Here is a 16,650-nt window from a genome sequence, read left to right on the forward strand (position 1 = left end):
GCCGCTGAGCTAAATCCCCAGGTCTTGAGCTCACTTTGTAGCCTATGCTGGTCTTGAACTCACAATGATCCTCCTGCCTCAACCTCCCAAGTACTGAGATTACAGGCATGTGCCACTGTGTCTGGCTTTATCAATTTTTATTCCATTCAATGTTGGGGACTGAACCCAACCCTTGTGCATGTGAGACAAACATACTACCACTGAGCTATACCAGTAACCAAATATCATCCTGATTTCAGAAGGTTAAGGAGAGCTGGATATGGTGGGCATATCTGGTAATCTCAGCACTCAGGAGGCCGAGACAGGAGGATTGCAAGCTTGAGTCCAGCCCAGGCAATTCTCAAAGTAAAAAGTTCTTTAAAAAGGGGTAGGGATATACCTCAGTATTAAAGCCCTAGGCTCATCAATAATAAAATTTTAAAATCAAACCTTTGGAGATGGAGGAAGACTGCTGGTATCTGGTTTTGATTTTGAATCTTCTACCTCTTCAATGACATCATCAAGATCATCCTCAATATCAATCATATCTTCATCATGTCCATCATGAGCTCGAACAGCAACAGCTCCAAGTGCCAGGAACACACAGAGTAACCACTTCCCTTCCATGACCTGCAAAAAGAGAAGTTAAACGTGCTGCTCCTATTTTAAATTTCACGTTAACTACTCACCACCACCAGCACCCAGCCCCGCCAAAAATTAAGGTTTCCAGCAGGCACGGGGCACACCATTATAATCCCAGCACTTGGAAGGCTGAAACAAGAAGACTGCCCTGAGTTGAAAGCCAGCCTGGGCTACACAGTGAGTTCAAGGGTAGCCTGAACTATGTAGACACCCTGTCTCAAAACAACCAAGCAACCAATCAACGAAAAATAAATAATTAAGGCTTCCAAATCAAAGAGCTAAAAGAAAATATTATACAAATAAGGAAAGTGAGCCCAGAAAGGTTGAGTGGTTTTCCTGACACCAGTTAAGATTCAATTTCAAGCAGGGAATGGTCCTGCACGCCTGCAATTCCAGCTACTGTGGAGGTTGAAGCAAGAGGACCAAAAAGTTTGAGGCCAGTCTGGGCAACTAAGCAAGACCTTGTTTCAAACTTTAAAAATAAAAGTGCTGGAGATACAGTTCAGCAGTTCCTGGATTCAATTTCTATTATCAAGCATACATAAAGATTCAACTTTAGGGGCCGGGAGTTTAGCTCAGCAGTGTTAAGTGCCTGTTCGGCAAACATGAGGTTGTGAGTTCAATCCCTGGCACCAAAAAACAAAAACAAAAACAAAAACAAAAACCCCAAAGATTCAACTTTAAGAAAATGCCAACACACATACGCATACCCGTCTCACACTGGCTACCATAGATCTCGGTCCTAACTGCCTGCATCTGTCAAGGGTTTCACAATGAACTAAAGCTCTATCACACACTCACACCGAGTACGGTAAAACATTACAAGCAAAAAGGAAATGCCTTGCTTCGCATTAAAGACTTATGGACACAGCTGCTGTTGCTCAAAAGCCACCAAGTGTAAATAATCTATTTTCCAATTAGGGTTTTAAGATTCCACAACAAAAATAGTAAACCAAGGCTCAGCCACTTTTCACTCTCTTCTAAGCACTCAGTCCCTCATATACATTAGGCTGTATGGTTGGTGATTGGGTCTTTTTCTAGGACCACAGATCTGCAGCAAAAACTAAGCCACATCACACACAACAGGATTTGGTAATTGGCGGATTTTGTTTTAGGGCCTGAGGAAGCAGAGGCTGGTGAAATAGAAGATATACAACAGCAAGTGCAAAACACACACATGTGCACACACTTAGTGCAGAGCACGAAGGAGCCTTTATTCTTTAATAGCTCTGTGACCCCAATTGACACTCACCTTTCCTCCTTCCCTGCTGCTAATACCAGAGAACTGACAGCTTATGTTACTACGGCTTCCTCTTGATTCTCTGAGGCCACCCTATACCCAAATAACAGCTTTGTCATGGCAACACATCTCTGTGTTCCAGGTAGCAATCAGTCCTTCACCTCAGCAAGCTATCCAGTGTTCCCAAGAACCCCTCACGCACCCAGTCATGACACTTCCCACCTCCTTCGCGAAACCAAGGTTCATTAATATTTTTCCCTTCTGCTTTCCTAAGACATGCCACAAGAAACAGGAAACAAAACATAGCAAAGCACCACCCCAAAATGCACATAAGTCTGGTGTGGAAGCACACGCCTGTAAACCCAGTTCTTGGGAGGCTGAGGCAAGAGGATCATAGTGAATTCTAGGCCAGCCTAAGCTAATGGTTTAAGTCCAACCTGAACTACATAGTAAAATCCTCCCACCGCCCCCAAAATACCTCTCAAGTTTGAAAACTTTTTAGAAATGTCTTTAGGGTCAACAGTGGTGGCTCACATCTGCAATCCCAGCACAAGAGGTTGAGAAGATAAGGCAAGAGGATCTCCACGAGTTCAAGGCCAGCCAGGGCTACGTAAGAGAGTTCAAGGCCAGTCTACACTACACAGTGAGACCCCTGCCTCAAAACAAACAAATGAAAAGTGTATTTAGGGTTCAGGTTGTGGCTCAGTAGTGAAACATGTACCTAAGAAGCCTAAAGGTCCTAGGTTTGATCCCTAACACTGCTGCAAAAAAATTTTATGAAGTTTTACTAAAAATGTATTCATGCATACTGTACAATAGTCATCAAGTCCTGACAGAGACAATAAGCTAGAAACCCTATGTATGGGGCTGGAGATTTAGCTCAGCGGCATAAGCACCTGCCTTGCAAGCAGGCAGTCGTGAGTTTGATCCCCAGTACCTATAAAAAGGAAAAAGACAAAAAAAAAAAAAAAAGAAACCCTATTGTACTGTGGATGGGACTATAAAAAACTAACTGCCATGCAAAAGTTGGCCCACTTCTGAGTATTGAGGCCAAGTACCTGGAAGTAGGGTCTCTAAGACCTAAGCTGCATTCCTACACACCCAGATCAACAGCAACACTATTCACTATTGCCCAGAGAGCCAGGTGACCCACACAGCGAATGTGGGGATAAGCAACATGTGATAGATTCATACAAGAACCCTGCTGAGCATAAAGGAAGCCCTGTCACAAGCAGTCTCCAAGTGACCCTTGGAGAGACTACGCTAAAGAACACAAAGCAGTTAGGAAAGGTCAAACGCCACACAACTCTACTGATAAAGTGACTCAAGCAAACACAGATCCAGAAAGTGAAACTCCTAACAGGCTAAGGGAATGTGTTAAAGGCACCTGCTGTTTAATGAGCACAGGGAGTTTCAACTCTGCAAAAGGAAGGTTCAGACCATCTGTTTCCCAATAGTGGAAATGTGCGCCACACCACTGAAGGGTCGGTCCACTGACACATGATTAACAACCTAAGTTTTAAGTTTTAGGGTGGGGTGGTGGCGCCACCTACCCCAGCACTATTTTTTGTGGTTGCTGTTTTATTAGTGCACATTGTTATTCAGTATGGTGTCTCACAGATTTAAGAAACAGTAAGAATTCATTTGCTCACTGGAAAGCACTTTCTTTTCTACCCTCAAAAATTATGCACTAGCCAGGTGTGGTGGTACATGTCTATTCGCAGCACGAGGAAGGCTGAGGCAGGAAAACTGCTCACAGAGTAAGTTCAAGGCCAGCCTGACTGAACCAGATAGCAAGATCCTGTCTCAAAGAGAGTCCCTAAAACTAAGTTACAGCTTTTAAAAATAAAACAGGCTGGGAGTCAATGGTGGAACACTTGCCTAGAACACATGACACCCCAGCATCACAAAGGCAAAAAAAAAAACAAAAAGCAAGAAAGTAAAGTAAAATGTGTTAAGTCTGGTTCTTGCTAATTAAATCACAAATGTTGAGACAGTTTTTCAAGAACAAGCTAGACAGAATGACAGCCCACAGGACTAGCTACTTGCCCTTAAAAAGCTAAAACTCCGGGGTTGGGGGTTTAGCTCAGTGGCAAAAGTGCTTGCCTTGAAAGCAGGCAGTCGTGAGTTCGATCCCCGGTACCGATAAAAAGGAAAAGGAAGGAAGGTAGGAAGGTAGGAAGGAAGGAAGCAAGCAAGCAAGCTAAAACTCCTTCTGCTTGCAAGGTCCACACTGCTATGGTCTGAAAAGGGCCCTGTGCTAGAGTCCTCAGCAGGCGGTGAGAGTTGTGCACAGGGAGAAGGCAGGCCTGCTGCCACAGAGCCTGCTCCGTCCCATGCCTGGCACTGGAGCAGACCGTCTGGAGATAGTTCACCTGGGCTGTTTTGTATTTTTTGCAGGGACTGCAAACTGAACCCAGGGCCTAGTCATCCATGTCTTCGCATACAGAGAATTCATACAAAACAACACAGTATAAAACTGATCTGAACAGAATGAGGAAGGCGATTTAGGTCTTCAAAACCAGACAAGTCACTGATGGCTGTCGTAGTTTCTCGTTCTCTTCTATATAGCTGTCCATGCTTTCATGTATATTGAAGTTGAACAAAACAAAACAGGTGGGGGGACGGGTTGCTTGGTTTCATGATGCTCCAGGTCCCAGTATGGCAAGGGTCCCAGTAAATGCCAGTGGCTCCCGTCCTGGGCCACTGGAGCCTGTCACACTCACAGCCACTCACCACATGGGTAGGGGTGGCTTGGTTTTCCAGCATTCCAGGTCCCAGCATCAGCCTCTTTATTTTTGAGACAGGGTCTTGCTAAATGTCTGAAATGTCCAGGAGGCAGGCCCTGAACTTGTGATCCTCCTGCCTCAGCCTTCCACAGCCGGTGAGGCCTGCTTTTTTTCTTTGTTCTTTTTGGTACTGGGGATTGAACTCATGACCTCATGCTTGCCAGGCAGGCACTTATGCCACTGAGCTAAATCCCCAGCCCCTAGCACAATGTATTTTAAGGTGATCTTAGTTCTCTCCATCACTAAAGAAAATTGGACATTAATGAAAAATCCCCTTTAGTATGTATGCTCCATACACCAAACATGGTCTAAGCAGTCACACTCACGTACCCCTGCTGAGCAGATGCTACAAAGGATGTTGGGCTTCTATGGTTCTAAAAATCATGGAGGAACCCAGACACAGTGGCACATGCCTTTTACACACACATTCAGGGAGGCTGAGGCAGGAGGACTACAAATCCTATCCCAGCCCGAGCAGCTGAAGATGCCTTGTTCCAAAATACTCATTAAAAAAAAAAAAAAAAAAAAAAAACTAGATGACTTTGCGTTTGACAAGGAGTTTTTTATGCAAGGTTAAAGACATACTATGTGAAAGAAAAAAATTACTACGTTCATCTTGTATTATTAAATTCAAAATCTTACTCTATGAAAAGGCAAGAGAATTAACAATCACACACCAGGAAAAAGCCAGGAGTGGTGGCACACATCTGCAATCCCAGCACTCAGGCAACTGAAGCAGGAGATAATACGGAGCACTGGAGGCCAGCCTGAGCTACACAATGAGACCCTGTCTCAAGAAAACAAACATTCTGAAAGATGTATCTAGTGAAGGACTTGTTTCGAAGCACACAAACAAGGCCAGGGAATACAGTTCAATGGCCAAATAAGATCATTAGTTTGATTCGTTGTACAAAAAAAAAAAAAAAAGAAAGAAAGAAAAAAAGAAAGCACAAAAAGAACTCAAACTTAAAAATTAAATCCAGTTGGGGCTGGGGATTTAGCTCAGTGGCATAAGCGCCTTGCCTTGCAAGTGTGTGGTCATGAATTCAATCCCAGATACCAATAAAAAAGAAAAAGACCAAAAGAAAAAAAAATTAAATCCAGTTAAAAATGAAGAAAAGGGGGCTAGGGATTTAGCTCGGCGGCATAAGCGCCTGCCTTGCAAGCAGGCAGTCATGAGTTCGATCCCTGGTACCGATAAAAAAAAAAATAAAATGAAGAAAAGCCGGGGTGCAGCTGTGATACACAATGTGCTTCAGACTCATGAGATCCTTGGTTCAAACGTCAGCACCAAAAACAAAAACCTGGACACAGCAAAAGGTCCTCCACAGGTGAACAGACACAGAAAGCCTAACACAGCCACACACAATGGAGCACTGTTCAGCAAATGAAAGACATGAGTTCTCAAGCCAGAAACAGACATGGGTGAATTTTAAATGTATATTGCTAACAATAAAAGCCAGTCTGCAAACCTGACAGGCCATGACACCCTGAATAAGACATTCTGAAAAGAGAAAAGCTACAGATGGTTAAAAAAAAAAAAAAAAAAAAAAAGACCAGCTGCCAGTGTTTTGGGGAAAAGAGCAGGTTAATGGGTGAAGTAGAGGGGCTGTTTTAAGGCACTGCAACCACTGCTAACAATATTGTAATTATTATGAGTACATGACATTATGCACGTTCAAGCCCATGAAATTTTTACAGCACAAAGAATGAATCTTAACATTTACAAAAACTGTGAGATGGGGGCTGGGGATTTAGCTCAGCGGCATAAGCACCTGCCTTGCTAGCAGGCAGTTGTGAGTTCGATCCCTGGTACCGATAAAAATGAAAAAGACAAAAAAAACAACAACAAAAAAAAAAAAAAAAACTGTGAGATGTCACTTAGAACACAAAGTGATCCAAGGATTGTGTGAAGAGAAGATGAATCGGTCTGTAACTGGTACACTGTAACCCAGAGAAAGCAGCACAGTGGCTGCCACCTCTTAGGTGCTCAAGCAACAATTCTTTTTTTTTTTTTTTAATCGGTACCGGGGATTGAACTCACGACTGCCTGCTTGCAAGGCAGGTGCTTATGCCGCTGAGCTAAATCTCCAGCCCCATTGAGCAACAATTCTAATGCTGCTACACATCTGTACTCTAACCTGACACCACAGAACTGGCGGTGGAGGGTGTGCACTTAATCAACAAGCAAGAGAAAGATGTAGAGGAGCCCACGCGGCAGTGGAAAGGACTACAGACAGCCTCGGCAACATACGCAACAGGTATGTGATACACAGGGTGCACGTTTCCCTGCTGTCATCTGACAGTGCCCACAGAAACAAACACACAACTCTCACACCACACCCAGGACACCAAAACACACCAAAATCTGAGTTAATATTCTCTGAAATGAAACAGGATCCTTGAAGGAACAGCTGATACAAGGATTGCGACAGGAAATGCACAAGATAAGCCTGGGGCATCTCACTGGGCCGGACCATGAAGGGCTCAACAGAACCAAACGCCCACCCCAAGGGATGAACACAAGCAGCGAGTGATGAGGCAAGACCACCGTGCATTCGAGGCCAGCCTGGGCTACACAGGCAGACTACATCTCAGGATGCAAAAATGAAAACAGCAGAACAGAGAAATGTGACTGAGTGTGCCCTGCGGCCAGAGCTGGAGCAATCCAGAGCCCACGGAACTGGCAGTGCTGGGTCTGACGGACACCTCATAGCCGGCGACACAGAGAGGAAGAGACAGAAGCCCCTGCAGGGACCCAGACACACACACTCCCTTTTCAAGGAGGGAGGATAGAACTCACAGTCCTCACAGCAGATGGCACACAGCACGAAAGGGGAAAAGCAGAAAACAAAACTGACCCACTCCAGCCAAGTGATCAGGGCCAGCATCAACAGTGATCCGTCCGTCGTGCTGATGGTACGAATCCCAAAACGCGGTGCAATGTCCAAGGTTGCACTTTAAACCCCTGTATCCTTATTCTGTCACAGGAAAAACTAGACAGACACCAGAAAAATCCCAACAGGGGAACTGTCTACAAGTACCTCATCAGTCTTCCTCAAATGTCACTGTAACAACCAGGCATGAGAGCACACATATAGAACCTCAGCATTCTGGGAGGCTGAGGCAGGAGGATCAGAAGTTTAAGCCCAGCTTGGCTGGAGATTTAGCTCAGCGGCATAAGCGCCTGCCTTGCAAGCAGGCAGTCGTGAGTTCAATTCCCGGTACCGATAAAAAGACAAAAAAAAAAAGAAGTTCAAGCCCAGCCTGAGCAACTTACTAACTCAGGGAGACCTCTTTCAAAAAATAAAAACAGGGCTGGGAATGTGGTGTAGTGTGAAGGCCTGGGTTCAATCTTCCATACTGCAAAAAAGTCTAGAGCATCAAAAGCAAAAAGTCTGAAAAATTGTCACAGCCAAGGGGCACGTAAGTAGATACTAACGGAAAAGCACAGCAGAGACAGGAAAGCTGCCTGAACTAAACACAGACGTTAACTACATTATCAATTGATATCACTATTGGTTCGCAATGTAGGGGGAGAATATTTTGAGATAGGGTCTCACTAGGTAGTTCAAGCTGGTCTTGAACTCCCAGCAATCCTGCAGCCTCAGACTTCTGATCAGGCATGAACCCACCTGGTTCACAAATTCTAACAACTGTACTATATTAGTATTAATTATTAACAACAAAGGAACTAGGTGTGAGAAATATAGGAATCCTTTGTGTTATCTTTGTAATTTTTCTGTAAATGTTACCAAAAATAAAGTTTATACAAACAAAATTCCAAGCTAGGTGTACTGGCACACAGCTGTGACCCCAGCACCTGTGAGGCTGGGGCAAAAGACTGCTGAGTTTGAGGTCAGCCTGAGCTACACGGTAAGTTCTTGAGCAGCCTGCATTACACAGTGAGACCCTGTCTGAAGATGACAAGTCAGGGTCAAGGATCTAACTCAGCAGTACAGTGCCTGCCTGGCAAGCACAAAATCAGGAGTTCAATTCTCAGTATCAATCAATCAATAAACAAACACAAACAAAACAAAACTTAAAGTTATAATAGGCATGACCCTTCAGAAGGGCCAGCAATTAAAACTCAAAACCATAAACATAAAAACCTCTTAACACCTGTTAGTTTTCTATCCCTGTGACAAAATACCAGCCAGCCATAAACACCCTAAAAGAGGAAGGACCTATTCTGGCTCGCTATTTTAGAGTTTCAGTCCATGCCTGACTAGGTGCACTGTGGCAAGCTTGAGAAGAGACTTAAAGGTGTGGTGGGGAAAGGTGCTCATCTCATGGTGCCCAGAAGCAGAGGCAGGCAGACAATGGGCCAGACCCAAGGCACATCAGGGCTTCATTTCTCTGAGCACCCACATACTATCTACTCTTGCGCGTCCTAAAACTTGCCTAATAAACACTTTTTGTTTTTGTAGCCTAGGCTGGCCTTAAACTCAAAGAAATCCTCCTGCCTCAGCCTCCCTCCCAAGTGCTGGGGTTACAGGCACGCCCCACCACCTACAGCTATGACTCTTTTAAGAAAAAAGCAGTGACCTACTTCCTGCAAGTGGGCCCCACCTCCTAACAACCTAGTCAGTAGCTGAATCCACCCTCAGGTTAGTGCCCTCCTTCCCCAATCCTCTCTCTCTCTCTAGGCTCCACCTCTCACCCAGGCTCCCTGCTCACAGATCAATAGCTCCACAGCACAATGTCCACCTGGCAACCGTGAGGTCCTGAGTTCGACTTCTAGTATCAAAAATAAAGAAAAGAAAAAGATCTGAGAGAACCAGAATGGACAGCTTCTCTTAAAAACTGTCTTAGGGGGCTGGGGATTTAGCTCAGCAGCATAAGCACCTGCCTTGCAAGCACATGGACGTATCGATTTAAAAAAAAAAAAAAAAAAAAAAAAAAAACTGTCTTAGATCATTGTGCAGTTCTGCCCTATCATACCCTTTAATGTAAGCAAAGAGTAAGGCAAGAAAACCAGTAGCATGGGAGTCAACACTTTTGGGTCTAAATTCTGATTTACAATTCAGAACTTAACATATAAGACAGAACCTTAAACACTCAAGTCCTAGAGACATGAACATACTGTCCCTCCTTCAAACAAGACATCTGGGCCTGGGATTTAGCTCAGTAGCATAAGCACCTGCCTTGCAAGCGCGCAGTCGTGTAAGTTCCATTCCCGGTAAAACAACAACAAACCCAAAAATCAAACAAGACGTTGGCCACCCACACTTCTAGTAAAAGCTGAGGTGCGGCATCTGAGACTGCCCAGTAGCACACTGTACTTGAACTGCAGGAGTCTGTTCTAAGTGTGGAGGAGAAAGTCTCTGTATCCAGTGTCTTACATAGAAGACAGCCTGGTGGTGGTGGTGGACACTAAATGAGGGTGTTTCAATTCCATGACTGCCAACTAGATGGAAAGCACTCTTTAAAAACTGGCCTCATCAACACCTGCCTGGCAAGCACAAAGTCCTGAGTTCGATTCCCGGTACCCCTGCCCCAAAAAGCCAGAATCAAAAAACCAGTCTCTTAACCAGGGGTGGTGGCACACACCTGTAATCCCAGCACTCAGGAAAGCTAAGCCAGGAGGATCACCACAAGGCCAGCCTGCACTACACAGCAAGATGTGTCTCAAAAAAAAAAAAAAAAAAAAAAGAACAAAAAATTGGCCTAAATTTTAATGTTGATACAGACAGAAGTCCACAAAATCTAAAAGCACAAAAAAAGTGCTAAACTAGGCATGGTGGTGCCAGTCTGTAACCTTGGCACTGTAAGAGGCTGAAGCAGGAAAGTCACAAGTTTGTATCCCATCTAGGAAACTTAGTAAATCTGTGAAATACTGTCTCAAAAAAAAAAAGCCTGGTGATGTTAACTCAGTCCCAATGCTCTGGTGAAACCTGAACAAGTTCTGAAGGTGATCTTAATAACACAGCCATGTTTCCTCAATTCATGAATAAACTGTAGTATTAACTCTACTAACTTAACTTTTTGGGGATTATTTTTGGCTAACATCAAAATAAACTCAGTATTATGCTTACCTCTTATATCAAACTTACAAAAATACACACAGGTACTCTGAATTCTCTTAAGATCACAGCAATCTTCCACCTTTCACAAAAATACATACAAGCTCATCAGTACTGCTTAAATCTCACACCAGTACTCTCTTACTACCACCAAAAAAAGATTGCTAAACTGGTCATGGTGCTGCCAGTCCGTAACCCAGCACTGTAAAAGGCTGAGGCAGGAAGATCACAAGTTTGTATCCCGTCTGGGAGACTTAGTAAATCTGAGATACTGTCTCCAAAAAAAAAAAAAAAGGCTGGTGATGTAACTTAGTCCCAATGTGCTGCTGAAACCTGAACAAGGTCTACAGATTCGTTCCAAAAGTTCCTGGTCCTGACAGTGATGGAAGATGTCACCCCTGAGGGGGGATGGGCGATGGACACGCAGACCTCTTTACTCTTTGTGCTGCTTCTTGCAGTCTTTATTCAAAATGTAAAGCTTTAAAAAGATGTATTAGATGCTTCTTATCTCTGATCAAAGTTGCCAGCCAAAGCATAAAACTACAAAGACTCAGAAATATGAGCCCCATAAGGTAAAGTCTGTCTCAGCTAACTTTGTTTTTGGTGATCAAATATAATTATTTACCTGTAGGCAAGTCAAAGAGTCTCTGTCCTCTGGGATCACAGTCATGAATGTGGCCAAATATACACACAGCCAAGGAAACCGCTCATTTAGAACACAGATTTCGGGTTTACTTCTCAACCTCCCAAGGCAGACAAGAAAGCCTTGCTCTCAAATTCTCATGGTTGGAAGAAAGCTTGAAAAGCAGCTAGCAAACTCACATTTAATATTTCAATCAACTGCACTTTCAGGAGAGTGACTTCATCTGAAATTCTATACAGTGATGTCCATCTACTACCTAGGGACTAAAGCAAGGGGACCACTTTAGTCCAGGAGCTTGAGGCCAGTCAGTATAGTAAGACCCTGTCTACAAACATAACACTAAAAATGGAAGTTTCCTAGTTTAAACCCAATTATTCAGAAAATGAATCCCTTAGCTGGGCACTGCAGTGCACACCTAGAATCCCAACAGTTGGGAGGCTGAGGTAGGAATTCACAGGCCAGCCTGGACTACACAATGAGACTGTCTCAAAAAAGAAAGAAAGGAAAATAGAAATCACTCACACATAGGCAGAACAGAATACGGGACAGAGGGGCTACAGATTTAGCTCAGTGGTATAAGCGCATGCCTGGCAAGTACGAGGTTGTGGGTTCGATCCCCAGTACCAAAAACAAATAAGTAAAAATAAATAAATAAAATGAGAAAACTGATTAATGTTTATTAAAACAAGAATAATACAGGACAGAATAACGCATCAAGTAAGAGGAACCTGAAATCATTTTGCATATTTCCTAGGTAGCTTGGGTCGACTTCTTCATTCCCACAAGTCCATTTTTCCTATCATATAGATGTGTCTAACAGTACTACTGGTTCAAAAGACTGCTATGAGGCCATGAAAGGTAATACAAAATCTATCATCAGGAGCCAGCACTTTTAAAAAAACAACTAAGTCTTGCCAGGTGTGGTGGCACACACCTATAATCCCAGCACTTCAGAGGCTCACTGGCCTGTATGGCAAGACCCTGTCTCAAAATAAACAAACAAACCAAAAAAGACAGGACCTATATAGTCCACACCGGCCTTGAACTCACTATGTATCCTAGGCTGGACTGAACTCAGCAGTCCTCCTGCCTCAGCCTGAGTGCTGGGATGATCGGCCTGGGCCACTGGGCAGGCACACGCAAATGTTTCTGCTTTGATACAAGGCTGGTACAACTGGCCCAGGGCCTCCCCGACACAGGTGAGGAAGCAAGCACTCCACAACTGAGCTGTATCCTCAACCCAGGTGAACAAACTTTCAACTTTCATTATCTGACCCAAAAGATCTAACCAGCCAGTGCCTGGAGATTTTACACCACAAGAAAAACTTCCTTTCTTCTGCCACATTATGTGATTTCTTAACTCTTCCTCCAGCAGTGTACAAAATATGGTAACTTCCATGTTTGTTCTCTGCTTCATCACCAATTGCTTTTCTCTATGAATTCACCTACATTTTTTTGCTAATTAACAGTTCTGTTTAAGCATTCTTTTTTTGGAACCAGGAATTGAACTCAGGACCTCAAGCTTGCCAGGCAGGCAGTGTGCTGATGAGCTATATACCCAGCCCCTAAGCAGACATTCTTTAAAAAAGTATTTATGGGGCTGGAGATTTAGCTCAGCCGCATAAGCACCTGCCTTGCAAGCATGTGGTCGTGAGTTCGATCCCTGGTACGGATAAAAAAGAAAAAGACAAAAAAAAAAAAGTATTTATGAGTTTACTAAGCACTGTTAATGAGGTACATAAGAATTCAACTCACCATCCTTTTTTTAGGGGCCATGGAGTGCCGAAGTCAAACCTTTTTAGGGGCCATGGAGTGCCGAAGTCAAACCTTGCCGAGTTCAAGACCCTGAGCTGCATCCTCTACCCCAGTATCTGGTTTTGTGCTTTTTTAATTTGTTGGCACTCAAGACCCAACACAGGGCTTCTAGTTTGCTAGACAAGCGCTCCACCACTCCCCTATATCCTATTATGGAAGAGTGTTTTTGAACTCGGTGTGAGTCCACTGTGGGGAGTTGGTCACATACAGAACTCATCTTCATTCTTTTCATTGCCCCTTCCCTCCCTCTCTTGGTCCCCCCTTCCCCCTTGCAAAAGATTAAGCTCTATTTTCTATTTTTTTTTTTATATGAAAACAGGGTCTCACTATGCATCTCAGACTGGCCCTGAGCTCACTTTGTAGCCCAGGCTGGTAATGAACTTGCTATGATTCTCCTGCCTCCTGAGCCTCTCACATGCTGGGATTACAGGTGTGCACCACCTCAACCTGGCTTTTCTATTATTTTCTATCTTGCTCTTTATCTTTGGGTTTCTCACTCAATATCCTGTTTTTTAACAAAAGCAGACATACTCTGAAAACTTTCAGTAAATCCAGACTATTTAGACCATCTCTAAGAATGGACAAACAGAAAAGCAGAGTGGGCAAACATCCTGGGTATAGGGGTGTATTTCAATAATCCCAATACTTGGGAGGCTGAGGCAGGAGGATTGTCTGGAGTTCAAGGTCAGCCTGGGCTACCTAGTGAGTTAAGGCCAGTCCAGAACATAGAAGGAGACCCTATTCCAAAAAGAAAAAAGACAGGTAAACATTAAAGAACTACTAAATTCTTCCTTAGAAGCAGAAACTATCTCCAACAAGGATCTATTCAAAAAATAAAAACTTTAAGGGTTCAATTTATTTTCAAAGTTTATTGATACTTCTAAGTTTTATCCTTTCAAGTATGTTTTTCTTTTTTTCTTTGTCTCCAATACTTTTCCTTCAAGAAAGTTCCTTTCTATTCCTAGTTTACTATTTAGCATGACAGGGTTTTCCCCCCATGTTTATTAGGATGATCATCTGCTTCTGGCCTTTATTAACTTGATAAATTACATTCATTTTTGTTTGCTGAGCCAACCTTGCATTCCTGAGGTAAATCCAGCTGGTCGTGGTATACACATAAATCCTTTTAATACAAAACTATATGTTGGTAGACTCAGTTTGCTAGCATTTTATTAAAGATTTCCACATCTATTATCAGAAGAGATGATTTGTCTCATGAAGTCATCCTTGTTTTTTGTTATCAGGGTAATACTAGCCTCAAAGGATGAAGTGGAGCCAGACATAATGTCACATGCCTATAACTTTGGAAAGCTGAGGCAGGAAGATCCCAAGTTTGAGCCTAGTCAAGGCAACTTAGCAACATCGTGAGATCCTATCTCTTTTTTTTTTTTTTTTTTTTTTTTTTTTTTTTTTTTTTTTTTTTTTGTCTTTTTCATTTTTACCGGTACCAGGGATCGAACTCACGACCGCCTGCTTACAAGGCAGGTGCTTATGCCGCTGAGCTAAATCCCCAGCCCATGAGATCCTATCTCAAGAAATCAAAAACAAAAAATAAAACAGCAGCAACAGCACTAAAGGGTTTAGGGATGGGGCTCAGTCCTCTGGCTCCATCCACATGTGGGGGGGCAGGAAGCACCAGCTTGCATTGCACTACACTCTATTTTGTCCAGAGTTGTGAAGAACTTCCTGTTCTGCTCTTAAGTATCTGACAGAATTTACTGAGGATCCATTTGGCTCTAAACTTTTGAGATTTTCTCCTGTGAAAGAAGCTAAAGAAATTTTCACTCTAATTCCTTTAAAAACAACAGTCAGAGTCTAATGCTCTTGTGTGGGGGATGAGGTGTCACTTTGTAGGCCCAACCCCCTCTAACCTGCAATTTACAATAGCCGCCCTGGTATGCGAGAAGGAGGTAGAACGGGAATGCCTGTTCTCAGTGAGCCCTCACCCTCTGGAATCCATACTGTGAGCTGGCTTTGTTTTGCAGAAGTCTTGAGGAAGTGGCTGGCCACCCTTTGTGACACTAACAGCAGACAAATTAACAACATTCTTGAGCTAATGAATTTCTTCCTGGGCTAGAGAAGTTGTGAGAACTGGTTGTGATTATTTACTTCACTTAGATAGTTTTAGAATAAACATTGTAGTCTGTCACGTTGTAGCTTGCCACAAAGAATGCCTTTTCACTACTTAATTATCTGGGCTCTGTGAATTGATCGGGTTTACTATATATGAATCCTAAAATAAAGATTGTGCGTACAGTGCAGTGCAGTGCAGTGTAACGCGGTGCAGACAGCAAAGGTGTCTCTCCTGTCTTTCTTTTCCAAGCGCTGTACCCCCCGTGTCCCGACAAGGCGTGCGTGTTTACCTTGCCCGGAGTTCAGAGTGCTCTAGACACTCACGACAAGTGGCGCCCGAATTCAGGGACTCCGAAGGTCGCTTAGGAAGGTAAGTATAATTTTATTACGGGGAAATGGGACAATCTGCTTCCTCTCCTTTCTTAAAAATTCTTAAACATTTATTATCTATATATGGCATATCGCTCAGGTCAGCTGACTTGGATATGTGTATTGATACAATTAAAGAATATAATCCTTGGTTTCCAGATGAAGGAACTTTGGATGTAAAAGTATGGAGGAAGGCAAGGGTTAGTATAGAAAGGGCTATGCAACAGGAGGAGAAGATTCCTTTACGTTTTTGGGCTATTTGGTCGGTTGTGTACTCTTTATTAAAAGCTATGGAAGATGAACATATTGTAGAAAATCTTCAACTAGAAATTAAGCCAGTTATTCAGGAATTGCCCCTCACAGAGGAGGAGCAGAATGTAGTTCAAAATGACGCTATCGCTTTAAGTAGTGAAAAGGCGTCCAAACTAAAAGTAAAATCCACTACAGCCGACTCAGCTTTAGCTGCCGCAGCAATATCAAATTATGACAATCGCCCAATTTTACAGGCTATACAGCATTTAACACAAGAGGTGAAACAACTCTCCGTTAAGCAGAACCCGCCTGTAGTTCCCTCTGCACCTCCTCCATCTAACCCTAATTGGAGTAAAGCCAAGCTAGCTTTGGCTGATTTACCAAAATTAGGGGATTCTGATGAGGAAAAGCCTGCCTTTGCTTTCCCTGTAATCAGACCTCAGCCAATAGATGGAGAGGCAGTTCCCCCTAGATGGGAAGCATTTAATATGGATGATTTAGCAAAATTAAAAAAGGCTGTAACCCTTTATGGCCCTCAGGCTCATTACACTAGAGAATTAATAACATCGGTAGCAGATCACTATGGTAATCTTGCTCCTTATGATTGGAAAGCCTTGGCCAAAATTCTTTTAAAGGAGCCAGAATATTTACAGTGGCACATGTGGTTTATGGAAGGTTGTGCGGAAAAGGCAAGACAAAATGCTGACGATCGAGATCCGAATATTAGACTCCTTTCTTATCCCATGCTCTCTGGTACAGGTTTCTTTGATACTGTTGAGCATCAGGCAGGAGCTCCAAGAGAGATTCATGCTCAATTAAAAG

The 16,650-nt window shown here is 43.3% G+C and overlaps 1 protein-coding gene across 4 annotated transcripts in view; it reads right to left on the reverse strand.

Moving 5' to 3' along the window:
* Canx (calnexin) overlaps nucleotides 1–16,650 on the reverse strand; it is a 46,995-nt gene that overhangs the window by 20,968 nt on the left and 9,377 nt on the right. For all 4 annotated transcript variants that reach the window (XM_004999769.4, XM_063230473.1, XM_013154825.3 and 1 more), the window contains exon 2: nucleotides 430–609. In XM_004999769.4, the coding sequence (XP_004999826.2) occupies nucleotides 430–606 (177 nt within the window). In that variant the 5' untranslated portion in view covers nucleotides 607–609. The remainder of the gene's footprint in view (nucleotides 1–429; nucleotides 610–16,650) is intronic.

Source organism: Cavia porcellus, unplaced genomic scaffold, assembly GCF_034190915.1.
Source record: "Cavia porcellus strain 051 isolate PalLab524CR breed Dunkin Hartley unplaced genomic scaffold, mCavPor4.1 scaffold_19, whole genome shotgun sequence".
NCBI classification, from domain to species: domain Eukaryota; kingdom Metazoa; phylum Chordata; class Mammalia; order Rodentia; family Caviidae; genus Cavia; species Cavia porcellus.